Source organism: Magnolia sinica, chromosome 15 (assembly GCF_029962835.1).
Source record: "Magnolia sinica isolate HGM2019 chromosome 15, MsV1, whole genome shotgun sequence".
NCBI lineage: Eukaryota > Viridiplantae > Streptophyta > Magnoliopsida > Magnoliales > Magnoliaceae > Magnolia > Magnolia sinica.
The window spans coordinates 32,637,955-32,653,537 of record NC_080587.1 but is presented as its reverse complement, the minus strand read 5'-3'; the positions used below and the strand labels follow the sequence as shown (position 1 = coordinate 32,653,537).

Here is a 15,583-nt window from a genome sequence, read left to right as displayed (position 1 = left end):
ACTCCTCAAGGAATCCCTAACCAATTTTTAAATCAAGGGAAACCTCAAGAGGAATTGGTTCAAAATCCCTTACAAACTCAAGAGGTTATCCAGCAAAGTACTCTTCAAGCCTTACAAGAACTTACAAAGCCTATATAAAAAATAGACTCACGCGTTACGGTTATGGAGAAAGGGATCCTTCCAACTCAACCTATCCCCAATCTTAAACCACAATACGGAGTTAGTGAACCAAGCTCTTCAAATCCAATGGAGCAAACCAAGTCTATCACTACTCTTAAGAATGAAAAAATAATTGACAAATCTATTCCGGTAAGGGCTAAAAAGTCTAAGGACCCGGAAGAAGACACAGATAATAAACCTAGTACTACTCCACATGGATTAGAACCGGAATCTCTGAGCAAGCCGATTGCTCCATTCCCCCAGCGGTTAATTACACCAAAACCTCTAGCCAACTCATAGGATATTCTAGAGGTGTTGAAACAAGTGAAGGTCAACATCCCTCTTCTGGATATTGTGAAACAAATTCCTTCATATGTCAAATTTCTGAAGGACCTATGCACAACCAAGAGGCGGCAAAGTATCAAAAAGAAAATTTTCCTTACAAAAAAAGTGAGTGTCATCATCAAGCAAAGTGTGCCACAAAAATATAAAGATCCTGGTAGCCCAACTATCACTTATATAATTGGGAAACACCAAATTGAGAACGCACTTCTTAACTTGGGGGCGAGCGTAAATTTGATCCCTTCCTCGGTCTACGAACAACTAAGTATGGGTAAATTAAAACTCACCCGAACAACATTACAACTTGTCGATCGCTCAGTTCGTGTACCAAGAGGGATGATTGAGGATGTATTAGTCTAAGTTGATAAATTCTACTATCCAGTGGATTTTATCATCCTGGACACTCAGCCCATTGCAAACATGAGCACTCGAATACCTGTCATACTTGGCCGCCCATTCCTAGCTACATCTAATGCTATCATCAATTGTAGGAATGGGATCATGAATTTGTCTTTTAGAAATATGACATTGGAGCTCAATATCTTCTTCAACATAAGCAGACAGGCAGAGGATGATGACGAGCCCATGACATTAATATAATAGACTCTTTCATGGAAGATAGAGCTCTGATGACCTTATCCTCTAACCCTCTAAAGACATGCTTGGCCCACTCCCCTAATTTGGATGATAACATAATTAGGGAGATGGATGCCTTGCTTGATGCTGCGCCGGTACTTGAAGTTAACCGGTGGAGGCCACCATTTGAAAAATTACCCTAAAATGATGTTGTGCCTCTACCGTTTATCCTCAAAGCACCGAAGCTTGACCTAAACATTTGTCATCTGATCTTAAATATGTCTATTTAGGTAAAAATGAGATATACCCGATGGTGATTTCTTCCCACCTCGAGCAATAACAGGAGAGTATGCTTATCTCTACTCTCATTGAGCACAAAGGAGCCCTTGGATGGTCGAGTGCAGACCTCAAGGGAATTGACCATTTGATTTGTACTCACTGCATTCATCTTGAGGATAATGCGAAGACCTCCCGACAACCACAACATAGATTAAATCCAAACATGAAGATAGTCAATGGGAGAGTCCAACTCAAGTGGTTCCTAAGAAGTTCAGAATCATCATCTTAGCCAATACCAACAACGAACTCATGCCAACTAGAGTTACTATTGGTTAGAGAGTGTGCATTAACAATAGGAAAGTGAATATCGTCACGAGGAAGGACCACTTTCCTTTGCCCTTCATTGATCAGATTTTGGAAAGGCTAGTTGGTCACTCTTACTATTGCTTCCTTGACGGATATTTGGGCTACAATCAGATAGAGATAGCACTTGAAGATCAGGAAAAGACAATGTTCACATATCCTTATGGCACCTTTGTTTACTGAAGGATGACATTTGGACTATGTAATGCCCCTGCCAGGCTGCCACTTTTCAGCGATGCATATTGAATATTTTTTCTGATATGGTGGGATAATATTTAGAGGTCTTCATGGACGACTTACTTCTCTGCTTTTGGTCCATCCTTCAACGAATGCTTAGAAAATCTAAAAAATGTATTGAAGCGATGTGAGGAAAAGAATTTGGTACTAAATTAGGAGAAGTGTCATTTCATGGTTCGTAAAGGAATTGTTCTTGGACATAACATCTTGTCCAAGGGGATTAAGGTAGATAAGGCTAAAATAGATCTTATCTCTAACCTACCTCCACCCAAGAGCATACGAGACGTGCGACCCTTCTTAGGGCACGCCGAATTTTACGGACGATTCATAAAGGACTTTAGTCACCTCTCTCGTCCTTTATGCAATCTACTTCAAAAGAATATACCATACGAATGGGCTAAGAAATGTCAGGAGGCTTTTTTCTAAGCTCAAAGGCATGACCAACGCACCTATCATGCAGCCACCCGACTGGAGCATTCCTTTTAAAATTATGTGTGATGCGTCTAACTATGTTATTGGGGCGGTGTTAGGCCAGAAAAAAGAAAAGAAGCCCTATATTATTCATTATGCAAGTAAACTTTAAATCCTGTCCAAGTGAATTACTCTACTACGAAGAAAAAACGCTTAGCTATAGTATTCACGCTAGACAAATTTAGGTCTTACTTGATTGGATCTAAGATCATCATCTACACTGATCATGTGGCGCTCAAGTACCTTCTTTCTAAGAATGATGCTAAGCCCCGCTTAATAACATGGATCCTCCTACTCCAGGAATTTAATTTGGAAATACAAGACAAAAATGGAGTAGAGAACGTAGTTGCTGACCATCTTTCTAGACTTGACCTCCCTGATTCCCTTAAGATGACACCTAAAAACGACATGTTCCCTAATGAACAATTGTTTAAACTCTCCCACTTACCTTGGTTTGCTGATATTGCTAATTATCTTGCCATATGTTTCACACCAACACATTGGACTGTGCAAGATAAGAAAAAATTCTTCGCCGAGGTTCATAAATTCTTCTGGGATGACCCATATTTATTTAAATATTGCCAAAAACAAATTCTAAGGAGATGTGTCTCAGATATTGAATACCAAAGTGTCATCTCCTTTTATCACTCCCAAGCCTGTGGTTGTCACTTTTCTGTTAAAAAGACCACGACCAAAATTGTATAGTGCGGCTTTTACTGGCCCACTATATTCAAGGACAGTCATGAGTTCTGCAAGGCTTGTGAGCGTTGTCAGAAATTGGGAGCATTGTCTCATCGAAATAAGATGTCACTAAACCTCATTTTGATGATTGAAGCATTTAATTGTCAGGGCATCAATTTCATGGAGTCATTCCCACAATCATTTGGGAACTTATACATTTTGTTAGTAGTAGATTATGTCACTAAATAGGTCGAAGCGATCACAGTCATTCGATTCTTAAAAGAAAATATCTTTTCTTGGTTTAAAACCTCATTTTTGTAATAAATCATTTGCAAATTTAATGAAGAAATATGGCATCTCTCATAAAGTGAGCACTTCATACCACCCACAGACAAGTGGGCAAGCTGAGATTTCCAATAGGGAGATTAAACATATTTTGGAGAAAACGGTTAATTCCGATTGTAAGGATTAGTCAATTCGTTTAACTGATGCTTTATGAGTATACAGTACAGGTTTTAAGACTCTCATTGGAATGTCTCCCTTTAGACTCGTCTATGGGAAAGCTTGCCACTTACCAATGGAATTGGAACATAGAGCCTTCTAAGCTATCAAAAACCTGAATTTTAACCTGGACAACGTTGGCTTGTTGCGCAAACTTCAGTTAAATAAACTTGAAGAAATTCAGAATGATGCATACGAGAACTCGAGAATTTACAAAGACATGATAAATGTGTTCCATGAAAAGAACATCCTTCGGAAATCATTCTTGACTAGTTAGAAAGTACTTTTGTACAATTCTCAGTTACACCTCTTTCCGGGTAAACTCCAATCTCATTAGACCGGCCATTTTACTGTTACTAATGTTTATCCTCATGGGGCCGTCAAGTTAAAGAATCCAACGAATGACAATGCTTTCAAGGTGAACAAACATCGGTTAAAGTCATTTGTTGAGAATTTTGATTCAGAGGACATGTCCATACCTCTGATTGATCTTGTATACCAAGATTGACCTCCTAATCTAATGAAGGTGTAGTTAGGTTTATTGCTTTCATAAGATTTAGGACTAGGATAGTTGACTTTCAATTGTTTAGTAGTTGTGCTAACCCATCTTCCCACTGAGAATTTTGGAGTTGCAATTTGTCACAGGTACTACCTTTCCATCACTTCTCCATTCTCTTCATTGTCTCATTTGCATTGCATACTTCTATCTTCTACAATAAGAACAATGTAAATTTTAGGTTAGGGGGTGTAGATTAGGTAAACTAATCAGTATTTTCTTAGTCTCTTTGAGCAAAATTTTGAAAAAATTTCGATTTCTCAAACCAGAAACCCATATGAAAGGCGATAGTTTGTGCACTTAAGAATGTTTTAAGTATAATAAGATTGAGATTGAACTTTGAATTGTTGAAGTTTGATCAACCAAGTATATTATCACCTAAGTTCTTGTACTCAATTGATTAAGAGGAAGTTTTGAATATCATGTGGATCTAAATCACAAGACACATTCAATTCATTTTCTGTGAATTATGATAGAATTTCTATTAGTTAGTATGTAAATCATTGATAGATATTGAGAATTTAGTCTGGAGAATTTTATCCATCTTAAAAGGTGAAAAGAACCAGTTAAAAAATAGTGAGATCGACAAAAAGGCCATATATGATGAAAAGATTGGAAAAAGTTTGAAAAAGAATGAAAAATTCTAAAAAGAACTTGAAAAGAATGAATAATTAAAAAAGAACAAAAAGTGACTATCGATATAAAATAAAAAACTGAAAAAAAGGAGAAGAGAATAAATTCGGAATCAGCACTTGAGTTTTTTACTTTTGATATGATGAACATGGCTAACATTATGAAATGATAGTATTCTCATGGGAAGTAATTTGATTTTCACTGAGAAAATTGAAAAACATGATATAGGAACTTATGCTTTGAAGAAATTGATAAAGAATCTATTTGATTGACTGTTTATATGATTCGGCTCTAGGTTTTCAAAGTCCCACTTTATCATCTTAATTCTACTCATTCATACTCGATTAAACAAAAGATTATTTTCTAAAAAAGGCTTGAATATTGAAAATGGACATTCACTTCACATATGTTTTGCTCGGGACTAGCAAAATGCTGGTTGGGGAGTGTGTTGAGTGTCAAATATTGCATATTCTCCCCTATTTATATCTCGATTTTATGAACATGATACTGCTTAAAGGTATATGTCATACATGTTTATGTTGCAAGTTGAATCTGATAGCTTGAATTGAAAAGAATGCTAAAAGCATGAATTTGATGCTCAAGAATTACCAAGGCAATAGATGGATCTTAAGAGACCGAAAATGAAGAATTCGCATATCAAAGATCTAAGGAAACCAAGTGCAAAGGCTGAAGAAAGGACTCGAAAGACTTTAGAATCTGCAGCAGAAAACAGACAGGTTCAGTCCGACCGAACTTGCACAAAACAGTCCAGTGACAAATGATGAAATTCATATGCTAATTTGGTTCAACTGATGGACAATTTGCTCCGACCGAAACCCAGTTCGGCCCGACCGAAGGGAGGATTCGGTGTGACTGAAAGTACACAAAAAAGCTCCAGCAATGAAAGGATTTAATTCAGTTTGACCGAAGATTAATTCGGTCCGACCGATGACTTAAGTTCGGTCCGACTAAGCCCATCTTGGTTCGACTAAAATCGAGCAACAGAAGAAATAGAATCCTTTCCAAATTCGGACTTGACTTCGGTCCGAACGAGTGTAACGCGGAAAAGCTCCGGATTGCGTAACTTAAAGCGGTTTGCAGAAATTCCAAGTCGGTGTGTAAGGTGGAGCTTCACAACTATAAATAGAAGTCCCTAGGACGTTCCTAAGCATCATCTAGGGTTTGAGGAGTGGAGCCAAAGAGTGGAGAGCCACCGCCAAGAGTCTTTCTTCTTATTCCTTAGTTGTTTTTATGCTTTCTTTGAGAGTTCTTAGTTCAATCATGTCTATGTTTGGTTACATCTCTTAGATAAAGCTAAGAGGTGAAGCTTGTAGCATAATTGGGATTTTTTTTTGCTTTGATTCATGTTTATATTAAACTTCATTGATTTCAAATTGATTTTGAGGAATATTTTTAGTTTTCTATGGTTTGTTGTGACTAAAATTACAATAGACATTGCGATAACTTTGAATATCTTCTTTTTTATATTTGAAATTATTGGATTGGTAAATCCTATTGTTTGCCATAGTCTCCTGGGCATGGATGGGTGATAAAATCCCTTCCAATCTCCTCAATTCTCCTTCATTAAGGCTAGATCAATGAAAAGTTATGAGATTTGACCATCTCTTTCTCCAACTAGATAAGATAAGACTCCAATTCGGATCTCTTGAATCAAGTAAAGTAGCATCCCAAGAGCTACAAGTGGATCCTTAGTACTTTAGTTCCCACCTTTAAATTTACAAGTTTCAATCTACAATATCATTATTCAAATTATTCCAGAATTCAGATTCAGATCTTCTTCTTCTTCTAGTTCTAATTACTTTCAGAAACGTATGAGTTTAGTCCCTGTGGATTCGACCTCAGTCTTACCAAGATTATTACTCTATCGCGACCCTACACTTGGGGTTGTGAACATTATTCATGAATTATTTTCTTCGGACAATTTCCAATTTCAGTACGACCAATTAAAAATGAGTTCATCTCATTTTAGTTTATCATGATTATGCGTATAGATCATGATTATATTTTTAGTCCTTACCCAAAAAAAATGATCTCTGATACTTTAACTAAATGAGGTGAACTCATATTCTACGTGGCACCTAAACAAGCCTAGATATTTAAAAATTGAAAATAAATAAATAAAAGGAAGAAAATATACCCTATTTGATTCACAAAAAAGCAAGCTCCGGTGGAAAAAAAGGTGGACCCAGCCTTTAAGTGGTCTAGATCCGTGCGAAAGAATCATGGCCACCGGAAAAATCTGACTGGTTGTTTGACTTCTTGTGTCATGAGAGGAATTTGATGTATTTGGGGGGAAATTGCTCACGATCATTGCACATATTACCTATTGAACTGGGTCCATTAGTTAAACTGTCCATTTGTAACACAATCCGCCCGGAATAATGTCCCACACCAGATGGACCATCGGGATCACTGAAATGTGAGGAAAGATATTGCGTTGTTGGGCCAAACAAAGAAAGCAGTTTCTTTCCATAAAGCATCATGTAATACCTCTCCTTCCACAGGCATGATTGCACCACATCATCACCATTTCCATACAACAACAAACGTATTCGCATGTCATCATGCATAGAATCCAAAGGAGTCTAATGGCATAAAGAGAGAGAGAGAGAGAGAGAGAGAGATGATACTGAGATTTGAAGAGCGGCAAAAGCAACCGAGGTCCATCGATTTCCTGTTTTCCTTATTGTCCGGTAGCGATGTGGTTTACCTTTGTAGATCGATCGGGAAACAGAGAAGATGACGAAGATTGATGGTGTCGGAGGGGAGCATTTCCAGATTGGAAGGTTTCATATGCAAAATCGATGGGTTTAGATCTATAGGGGTTTAGGGTTTTGAAAGGGGCTAGGTGCGGATGATGATGGGGGATTTTGACAGGGATGAGTTTGAGGTTTTAGAAGGAGATGGGCAGGAAATGGGGGTTTTGGAAGGAGAAGAGGGTTTTGAAAGGGGCTGGGTGGGAGGCTGGCGGACCTTGGCTGGAAGAAATGAGAATAAAAACGAGATAGAAAAAATGGACCTCTGACCGAATGAGGAGAAAAAACGAGAGAGTAGGGTTTGCAACGGGGGAGTTTTAAGACAATTTAGGAGCGGTTGCGAACCGTTTTTAATTATAAACGGCCCTAGACTCTTTCTATACCAGAGACATACCTGTTCTTAAACCAAAGTTTCGGTGTAGCGATAGACGTGAAATAGTCTGAAAAAGAAAAGAAAAGACATGAAAACCATCATCCGAATAAAACCATAGTGAAGGTAAATGACAAATTCAGTTAGCAATATAAAGATGGAAATGGGCATAAAGCTTCAAAACATTTGGATGTCATCAACTTAACCAAATTGCTAGTAGGTGGAGAACAAAATTCCATTAAAAAAAAAAAAAAAGAAATTTATGTCTTATGTTGCTACGTGTCATGCATGTTAGATATGTATTTAATATTGAGAAATTGTTGTTTTTCAAAAGTAGATCTTGCAGTTGCCATCACTTTCAGGCGAATTCATACACTGCACATGTGGAATGCATGTACAGTCAAACAAGAGCATTTCCATCCAATTGCTGACCATCATATGGATGCCCCTAAGTAAATTGGTCAGCCATCCAAATTCAACAGAAAGAATCAATGGTTGAGATTTTGGGTTGTGCTCCATATCTGCATGGGCAATGAATGAGATATGCTAGAATAAAGCTGAATGTATTGGCTATTGGAAACGTTAGGACTGTAGCTGTTGGATCTGTGTTATGTTCAGTGAGATACAATGAGATACATAAATGAAGCTTCGTAAAACTTCAAGATTAATCAGATACAGTATGATACACAAATGAACCATCTGCAATATATTCTTGTGTTGAGCTGACAAAAGCACAATATACCTACATCTAATCAAATTATCATATTGGTTATGTCCATCGTATCATGAGTCAACTACGCAAAAACTAAGAATAAAACAATCTATGAAAATGAAAGCACTCATTAATACTAAGGGACAGCCAAAAGGCCAATACCAAAGGCAAAAACAAAAAGGAAAGTATCTTCATGGCAGAGTTATTTTCTCCAGGAGAAGATCTAGCATCTCAATTATGTTACCCAAAGAATGAGAAGAGCGCGTGATTTCAGCACTCTCCCAAACTTCATGGCAAAGGGGTAGATGATTACTAGCACATAGCAAGTGGATTTGGGCACAAGGGGACCAGTACCAAAATGTTAGAAAGTGTGAAAGCCTAGGAAGCCAAAGTGAGATTCTAAAATGGAAATGTGAATGGAAGCCTTGGGTAGAAGGTTCCTGCAACTAAGGGAAGATGAGGAAAGGATTATATAGTTTCACTTTTTAAACAACACAACATGGAAATATCCTATGCTATAATCCCCAAATCACTGTAACATTATGAATTAAGAGGATAGGAAATGAATTCCACTCTGGCCAGTTGATAGCTCATCAGAATGCACAAGGTCCTCAGATTTTCCAATACCCAAATGGTGTAGTGCAAAGAACTAAAAGAAAATAGGCCCAAAGGATTACACTTGTAGCATATCCTAATGGTTTCTATAGTTTTGTTTCAAAGATACAGTCCAAGAGTCGGACACTAAAAACCTACAAAGCACTGAACTTGGCAAACACCAAAAAATAGGATCTGCGGAGGCATCAGTACATCTGAATGAATTTTAAAAGCAGTCTCAAGGCCAACCGGTTATATCATAATTTACAATCCACCCAACAAATAACTTCCAACATAACATGTACATGGGACTATAGTTGCACCTGTATTTTGAGTTAGACCATCGACTTTCCATTAATTCCTACTGTGGCCCACCTAATTAGAATTTGGCCTTTGTGCCACGTGATCTTTCATTAATTTGCTATCTGAGCACCGTAAGTTATTGTGCTCCTAGTTGCATCGGTTTGTTTGGACAGTCCGGATGACAGTGGGCCCATGTTAAACCCATTTCCCATAAACATGAAAGTGAGGCCCACCCAACACCCTCAATAGGCATGGTAAAAGAAGTCTATCCTGTAACAAATATGATGTCCTTGTAATCATAGCACTTATGATTTGATTCACCACGAAAATCTCTTATCCAAATTGGCCCTTTGGTTATTTCTCCCTTCATCAGACCTTGCACAACACAATTCAAATCAGTAATGCATCCAAATGCACCCCAAAACTGATATTTGTGCATCTTTTATCAGGCCCTAAACAAATACCTAATTTTTGTTATCAAACATAAGAGCCAGTGCAGGCACATCAACTGAGTTTCATTATGTAGCAGAAGAAATGATGGAAATCAAGACAAACAAATCGAGAAGGTAAATATTTTTTTTCCATCTAGAAAAATGGACATGTTCATGACAAGATAATCATACCTTCAGAAAAACACTCGTTTTCATTCTTCGAAGAAGATCCACATGCTGGACCATTATTCGAGAATGAAATTTGCAATATATTATGGTCTTAAGGGCAGGGTCCAGAGTCCAGACAAATCAGTTACTGGGCCTAAAATTCGAACAATCCACAATTCAAGATGAAAGTTCTTACCACCACACTAGCACAAGTAACAGCATTTAGAAGGTAGCATGTAGAACTGGCAATCCTCATGATTTTCTATATTAATAAGTGATGATACTAGATATTGAACCCCTACATGACTAGATAACAGACAAATAAATAGCCAAGTATGTAATAGAAGCTTTTCTGATACTAACTTTCTTTAGCAGTTCCTTTGGTTGGAACCCGTATGTGTCATACTTCTTTGGGTCTTTCAGACTAAGAGTATTATGTTGAGGGCCCACGAGTTTCAACAAGAATTAATTGAGCATGCTTGCCACTCTATCAACTTGCACGAGCAGATGTTTCCATAAGAAGCAATTGAGCATGTATGCCACTATATCTACCAGGAAGGAATTGAGCCACTTTTTTTTTGGAACATTATATGTATAGAAGGCAGTTTACCATCTCTGGAAGAAGGAAGGGAGCAGAAATATGTTCCAACATAAATACTAACATCCCGATATCTTCACTTCCCAATTTCATATCAATTCGAAGGATCTACAAACATCAAGAAGCAGATATGGGATGAACTATTTCCAGCTCCCACAATGGTTTCTTAAACATCTTTAAATAATCTGAAATTCAAACACAAGGAAAACAATTTTTAAAAAAAGAAAGAAAGAAAGAAACCTACATTCTCCAAAGAATGAAACAAGCGTGCCCTGTCCTGCCTCTCTTGAGCTGGTCTCCATTCCCACTCTGCAGTATTAGCCATCTCAGCTTCTATCCCTTTGACTTCAGGGATTTTATTAAGATTTTCATCAAGAAGATAGATGCCATCATTGATCAAGAAATTCAGAAAGTTCAAATACACTCCCTTCTCCTCTTCTCTTGCAATCTGAACCAATATGGAGAAAATAAATTCAATGCAGAACTAGGGATTCAGCAGTCTCCAATACTTGCATGCAAAAGCCTGAAAATTTTAAAAAGGGCTGCTATTAAGTAAATAATTTTACCTGCCTCCATGCATTGCAATGGCTAGACACATTCCATAGGTACTTCAGAAGTTCAGCAAAGTTATGGCAAATATTAAACTTGTCATAGAACTGCATGAGGTAAAATCAAATCAAGAAAAAATAAAAATAAATGACAACCATAACTGACGTTCAAGTTGTACAAAGAGCATTATAGTGTTTATACATGTTGAATTTCGATATAATCATAACAGCTTTTTTCAGGGCTGGCATGTTAGAGTTGGGAAACCAAATCCTTGGTTTCTTTACAATAAGGAGACCCAGATGCAAGACTAGCTTACACAAAAAATCTTGCCACAGTTCTAATGAGGTGATTACTGATTAAAACAACACTTCAGTCACTGAACACGTATATCAAGAACACTGGTAGAGTCTACTTTCAGAGCAAGTTCCTAAAGAACCCAACATATTATACGATGCTACAGATCTAGCAACATAAAACGAAATTTGGGGCATTATCATCAATATTAAAAAGTAGAGGAATGCAGGCACATGATTTTAACAGGTTCTGTGATTCATTTAACAGGTACGGAAGCTATTGACTGTCCTTTTGAAATAAAAGGCATGTACATGGCTATGGATGGATTCGTCAAAATATTATGAAAATTATGAGAGAATAAAACTAACAGATGGTTCTCTTATTACTATTATTTTCAATGGTGAGAGACCAAATCTATCAATAAAAAATGTACTAGCAACAGGGAACACAGACAACATTCCATATGCTAGAGTACATGTACATTGGCTTCTCATTCGGAAGCTCAGCAATTTGTAACAAGCAGCACACATTGCTCAAATTACAAGTAGGGAGCTGTCTAATTCACTTCCAATATAGACAATTTCCACTGGCATAATGGATCTGCATTAAAGCATAATCGACCCAAATTAGGCCCATAGTTTTGATGGAGGGATTATATTTCAGACCTATAGTTCCATGCTGGCAACATGTGTGGTGTGTACATGAGCCGTCTTGCACACACGTGTGCACCTAGAAAAGCTCTTATATGTAATATACAAATGAGGGGTGAACTAACCTAAGCACAGCATGCAATTTCCTTTTGAGCCTTGTGTCATTGGCTATCTATTAATTTTCAGGCATCGACTAATGTGCATGATTGTGAAGCCTTTTGAGTAACACTACCTCTGAGTATAAGAGCATCTATAAGCTTCTTATAGAACATGATTCCAGTAGGATTGACTTCCTCTGTTCTTCCACCTGAGATTGTTTAAGAAAATTAATAGTGTGTTCTAAAAAATTCTAATACTAGTATGAAGTGAAAATTTTCTTACTCACGAGGTAATATTCTTGCCCAGGTAATCGAGATACGGTAAGCATTTACATCAAGAGAATGCATCAACTCTGTCTTCCTACATCAAAAAAAGCATCTCGAGTTTAATTGATGAGGAAATCCTCATATAGAAAAGGAAGGGAGATGTTTACCATGTAATGATGGTAATGGTCATCTACTGTTTCTCCATTTCCTCCATCCTCAATGTTTCCTGGATATGGTTGAAGGAAAATATCAAGCCCAAGCACCCCAAAAGAACTCAATACTTTTTAGCAGGGTTATAAAATTCATTGACTCAACTCAAAACTCAGCAAATTGAACTAGCCAGCTATCTAGTCGAGTCACTTTGCAGGTTCAGTAATGACTCAATCAACCCAACTCGATTCAAGTGACTTATTTTGAGTCTTGATATGTTTTTAGGCCATATATCGAATAAAATTTTGTTGTTATAAAGCTCTGTGATATGCTATTTTGGGACAGCTTGGTGATATACAACACATTAAACTTATGCTGAAAAAATTGTCAAAAAGGTGCTAGGAAATGTATCTCTAAGGTGCAGGGAGCTTTTTCCATCATGAATTGCAAATGCAGATGGAAGAAAATCGAAAAGACGAGAGATTCTGCAAATCTTCCCATGTTTCTTCAAAAAACATATTCAAATCTGGAGAGTAGATGGAAAAAAGTAGTCTCTTGTTAGAATAATCTTTTTTCTTTAAAGGAAAGATATAGATTCTTCAAAAAACAGAGAAGGCAGGAGAAAGGAAAGGCACTTTCCTAGCAGTAGAAAAACAAACAAATAAATAAATGAATAATAAAAACAGATATCCATGACAAAGAGTGTGGGGCATTTCTCTTTCACAACTTAATTAAAAAGAGTTTGTGACCAACAGATATCCACAAATTTCATACCCATTGAAGTAGAGCCTAGCTTTGCTCTTCTTGATTTTCATTGATCACATTGTGTCCTGATATCAGTTGCAACAAAGCAATTCCAAATGAATAAACATCTGTCCTTACAGAAACTATGCCATTCTCTGCATACTCAGGTGCAAGGTATCTGTACAAGATAAATGCAGATAGCTCAGTTAAAAATTCCCACCAAAACCCAACCCAGAATCCATTACTCTCTCACCCAACAGGCTTAGTTAAAAATTCATCAAGTCTAACCTGACTCATTTAACTGTAAATGTGTCACGCTCCACTGACCCTTTTACAGATTGGACATATACATGCATTCTTAAACCTAATCTCATAGGCTGAACATGAATTCCAACATTCAACCTGATCTACCAAGATACAAACTACCATAAAACAAACCTGATTACATCATCACACAGTCCACTTTTGGAAATGAATCCAAGACTTAGAGAGCAATTTGGAATCATGCTCCAAGGAATAGACGCTTTGAAATTTTCCATAAAACATTAACACCGCATGGCAAGAAAATACCCGATTACATCATCACACAGTCCATTTTTGATAAATATAATGCATCTAAGATCCTCTAATCCCCTTGTTTTACTAATGCAGTTAACCTTAAAGAAAAGAAAAGAAAAAGGAAAGTATCTAAGAAAGTGAAGAGTGAAGAATTTACAGATTCTCCCAATTAAAACTATCGTTTGCTAATTTTAGACAAATTTATATAGGAGTGTGGGCAGCAAATTCATATATGAATGGTATGCTCAGTCCCTTAAGGTTCTAAATCATGGTTAGCATTTTCTTTTTATGAGCTGTTTCTTTTTCTTTTTTTTGGCCAATCCAATTCATGTATAGGTTGTGTTTAGAATTTTGTAAGATGGCTTGGTTCCCATTTACTGTTGATGTTGAAGAGAGATTTGGAAGGAGCCAAACCTAATACAAGAGGACTGGGTTGGGAGAACCTAGATGCTGCAGAAGCTGTCATGCTAATATCATGTTGCAGAAAAACTAAGGAGAATATTTTGATACTCTGGCAAAGAGTATTGGATTATAAATAAGCACTTAATTAGAAATTGCATGTGGCACATGAATCATGAAGTTTTATTGGATTTTATAAAATGAAAAATATTTACACAACAAACTGGTGCCAAACACTAAACAGGTATGGACCACCTGATCAGAATCATCCACCTAATCACATTATTAACCAATTTTGAATAATTTCTCCACCTAATCAAATTTTTAGTAGACAACAAAGATAGCTGCAACTTACAGTTAATATATTGGAAATGCACATTCTACAATCACATCCCATAAAAAAGGAATAGATTTTTTTAGATCATCAATGCATCAAAAGCTAGAAACAATAGCTGATTTAACTTTCCAGAGAAGTTTGCAATAAAAGATCCTAGAATGAGGTACATACTCGTGTACAAAGTTAACCTAATTTGCGCTTGCGAACAGATCCGAGTTGAATACCTTCAAATGAAAATGATTTTATGAGGAATTATAATTTTCCTGATTGTGGAGAAAAAGGGGCGGAATTCATCATATATATAAATAAATAAAAATCCTTCATTGACCACCGTATTAAATTTCGCAAAAGAAAAAAAAAAAAAAATCAAAAACAAATTCATGGACAAGAAAGTAGAGCAGAGCAACAGATGAAATCCGTAGTTTTCCATTCCCTCATGATTCAATGTTAGTTTTTCAGTGTATTTACTGCTCAAAATTTGAAAATTGCAATAGCTACAAGTCGTGGAAGTAAGTGGCATGCTGTTTCAGTGTTATGTGTTTCTGTATATCATGTTTGTATCATTTAGAAAAAGGACTGTGGTTACAAATCCTTCTGATTTTTGCTGAAAACTATGGTTACTTCGGAACACACATCAGCAAAGGGAAACTCCTCCAAGTTTTCAAAGGGGATACTATAGAAGATATGAAATATCAGAACTCATAATTGAAAAACAACTCTAAATTGGATGGATTCCGCCCAAAACAGATGAATAATCCAGGCAGTGATGCGGCCACTGCAAGATGG

General features: G+C 36.8%; 1 protein-coding gene across 1 annotated transcript; it reads right to left on the bottom strand.

The window, feature by feature from the left end:
• Positions 1-8,272: 8,272 nt before the first annotated feature.
• On the bottom strand, positions 8,273-11,429 carry LOC131226903 (probable ubiquitin conjugation factor E4). The gene is made up of 4 exons (XM_058222611.1): positions 11,318-11,429; positions 10,996-11,199; positions 10,764-10,859; positions 8,273-8,320 (listed from the first exon to the last, which is right to left on the bottom strand). Exons 1-4 carry the CDS (start codon positions 11,411-11,413, stop codon positions 8,273-8,275), a joined length of 444 nt encoding a protein of 147 aa, XP_058078594.1. The 5' UTR covers positions 11,414-11,429.
• Positions 11,430-15,583: the final 4,154 nt, after the last annotated feature.

Bases quoted from the DNA above. Each gene is read 5' to 3' on its own strand.
- LOC131226903 (XM_058222611.1), bottom strand. From the start codon at position 11,413: ATGCAGTTCTATGACAAGTTTAATATTTGCCATAACTTTGCTGAACTT. The intron at 11,200-11,317 runs GTAAAATTATTT...ATATTGGTTCAG, and splicing joins ATTGCAATGCATGGAGGCAG to ATTGCAAGAGAAGAGGAGAA. The intron at 10,860-10,995 runs GTAGGTTTCTTT...TGATGTTTGTAG, and splicing joins TGTTTCATTCTTTGGAGAAT to ATCCTTCGAATTGATATGAA.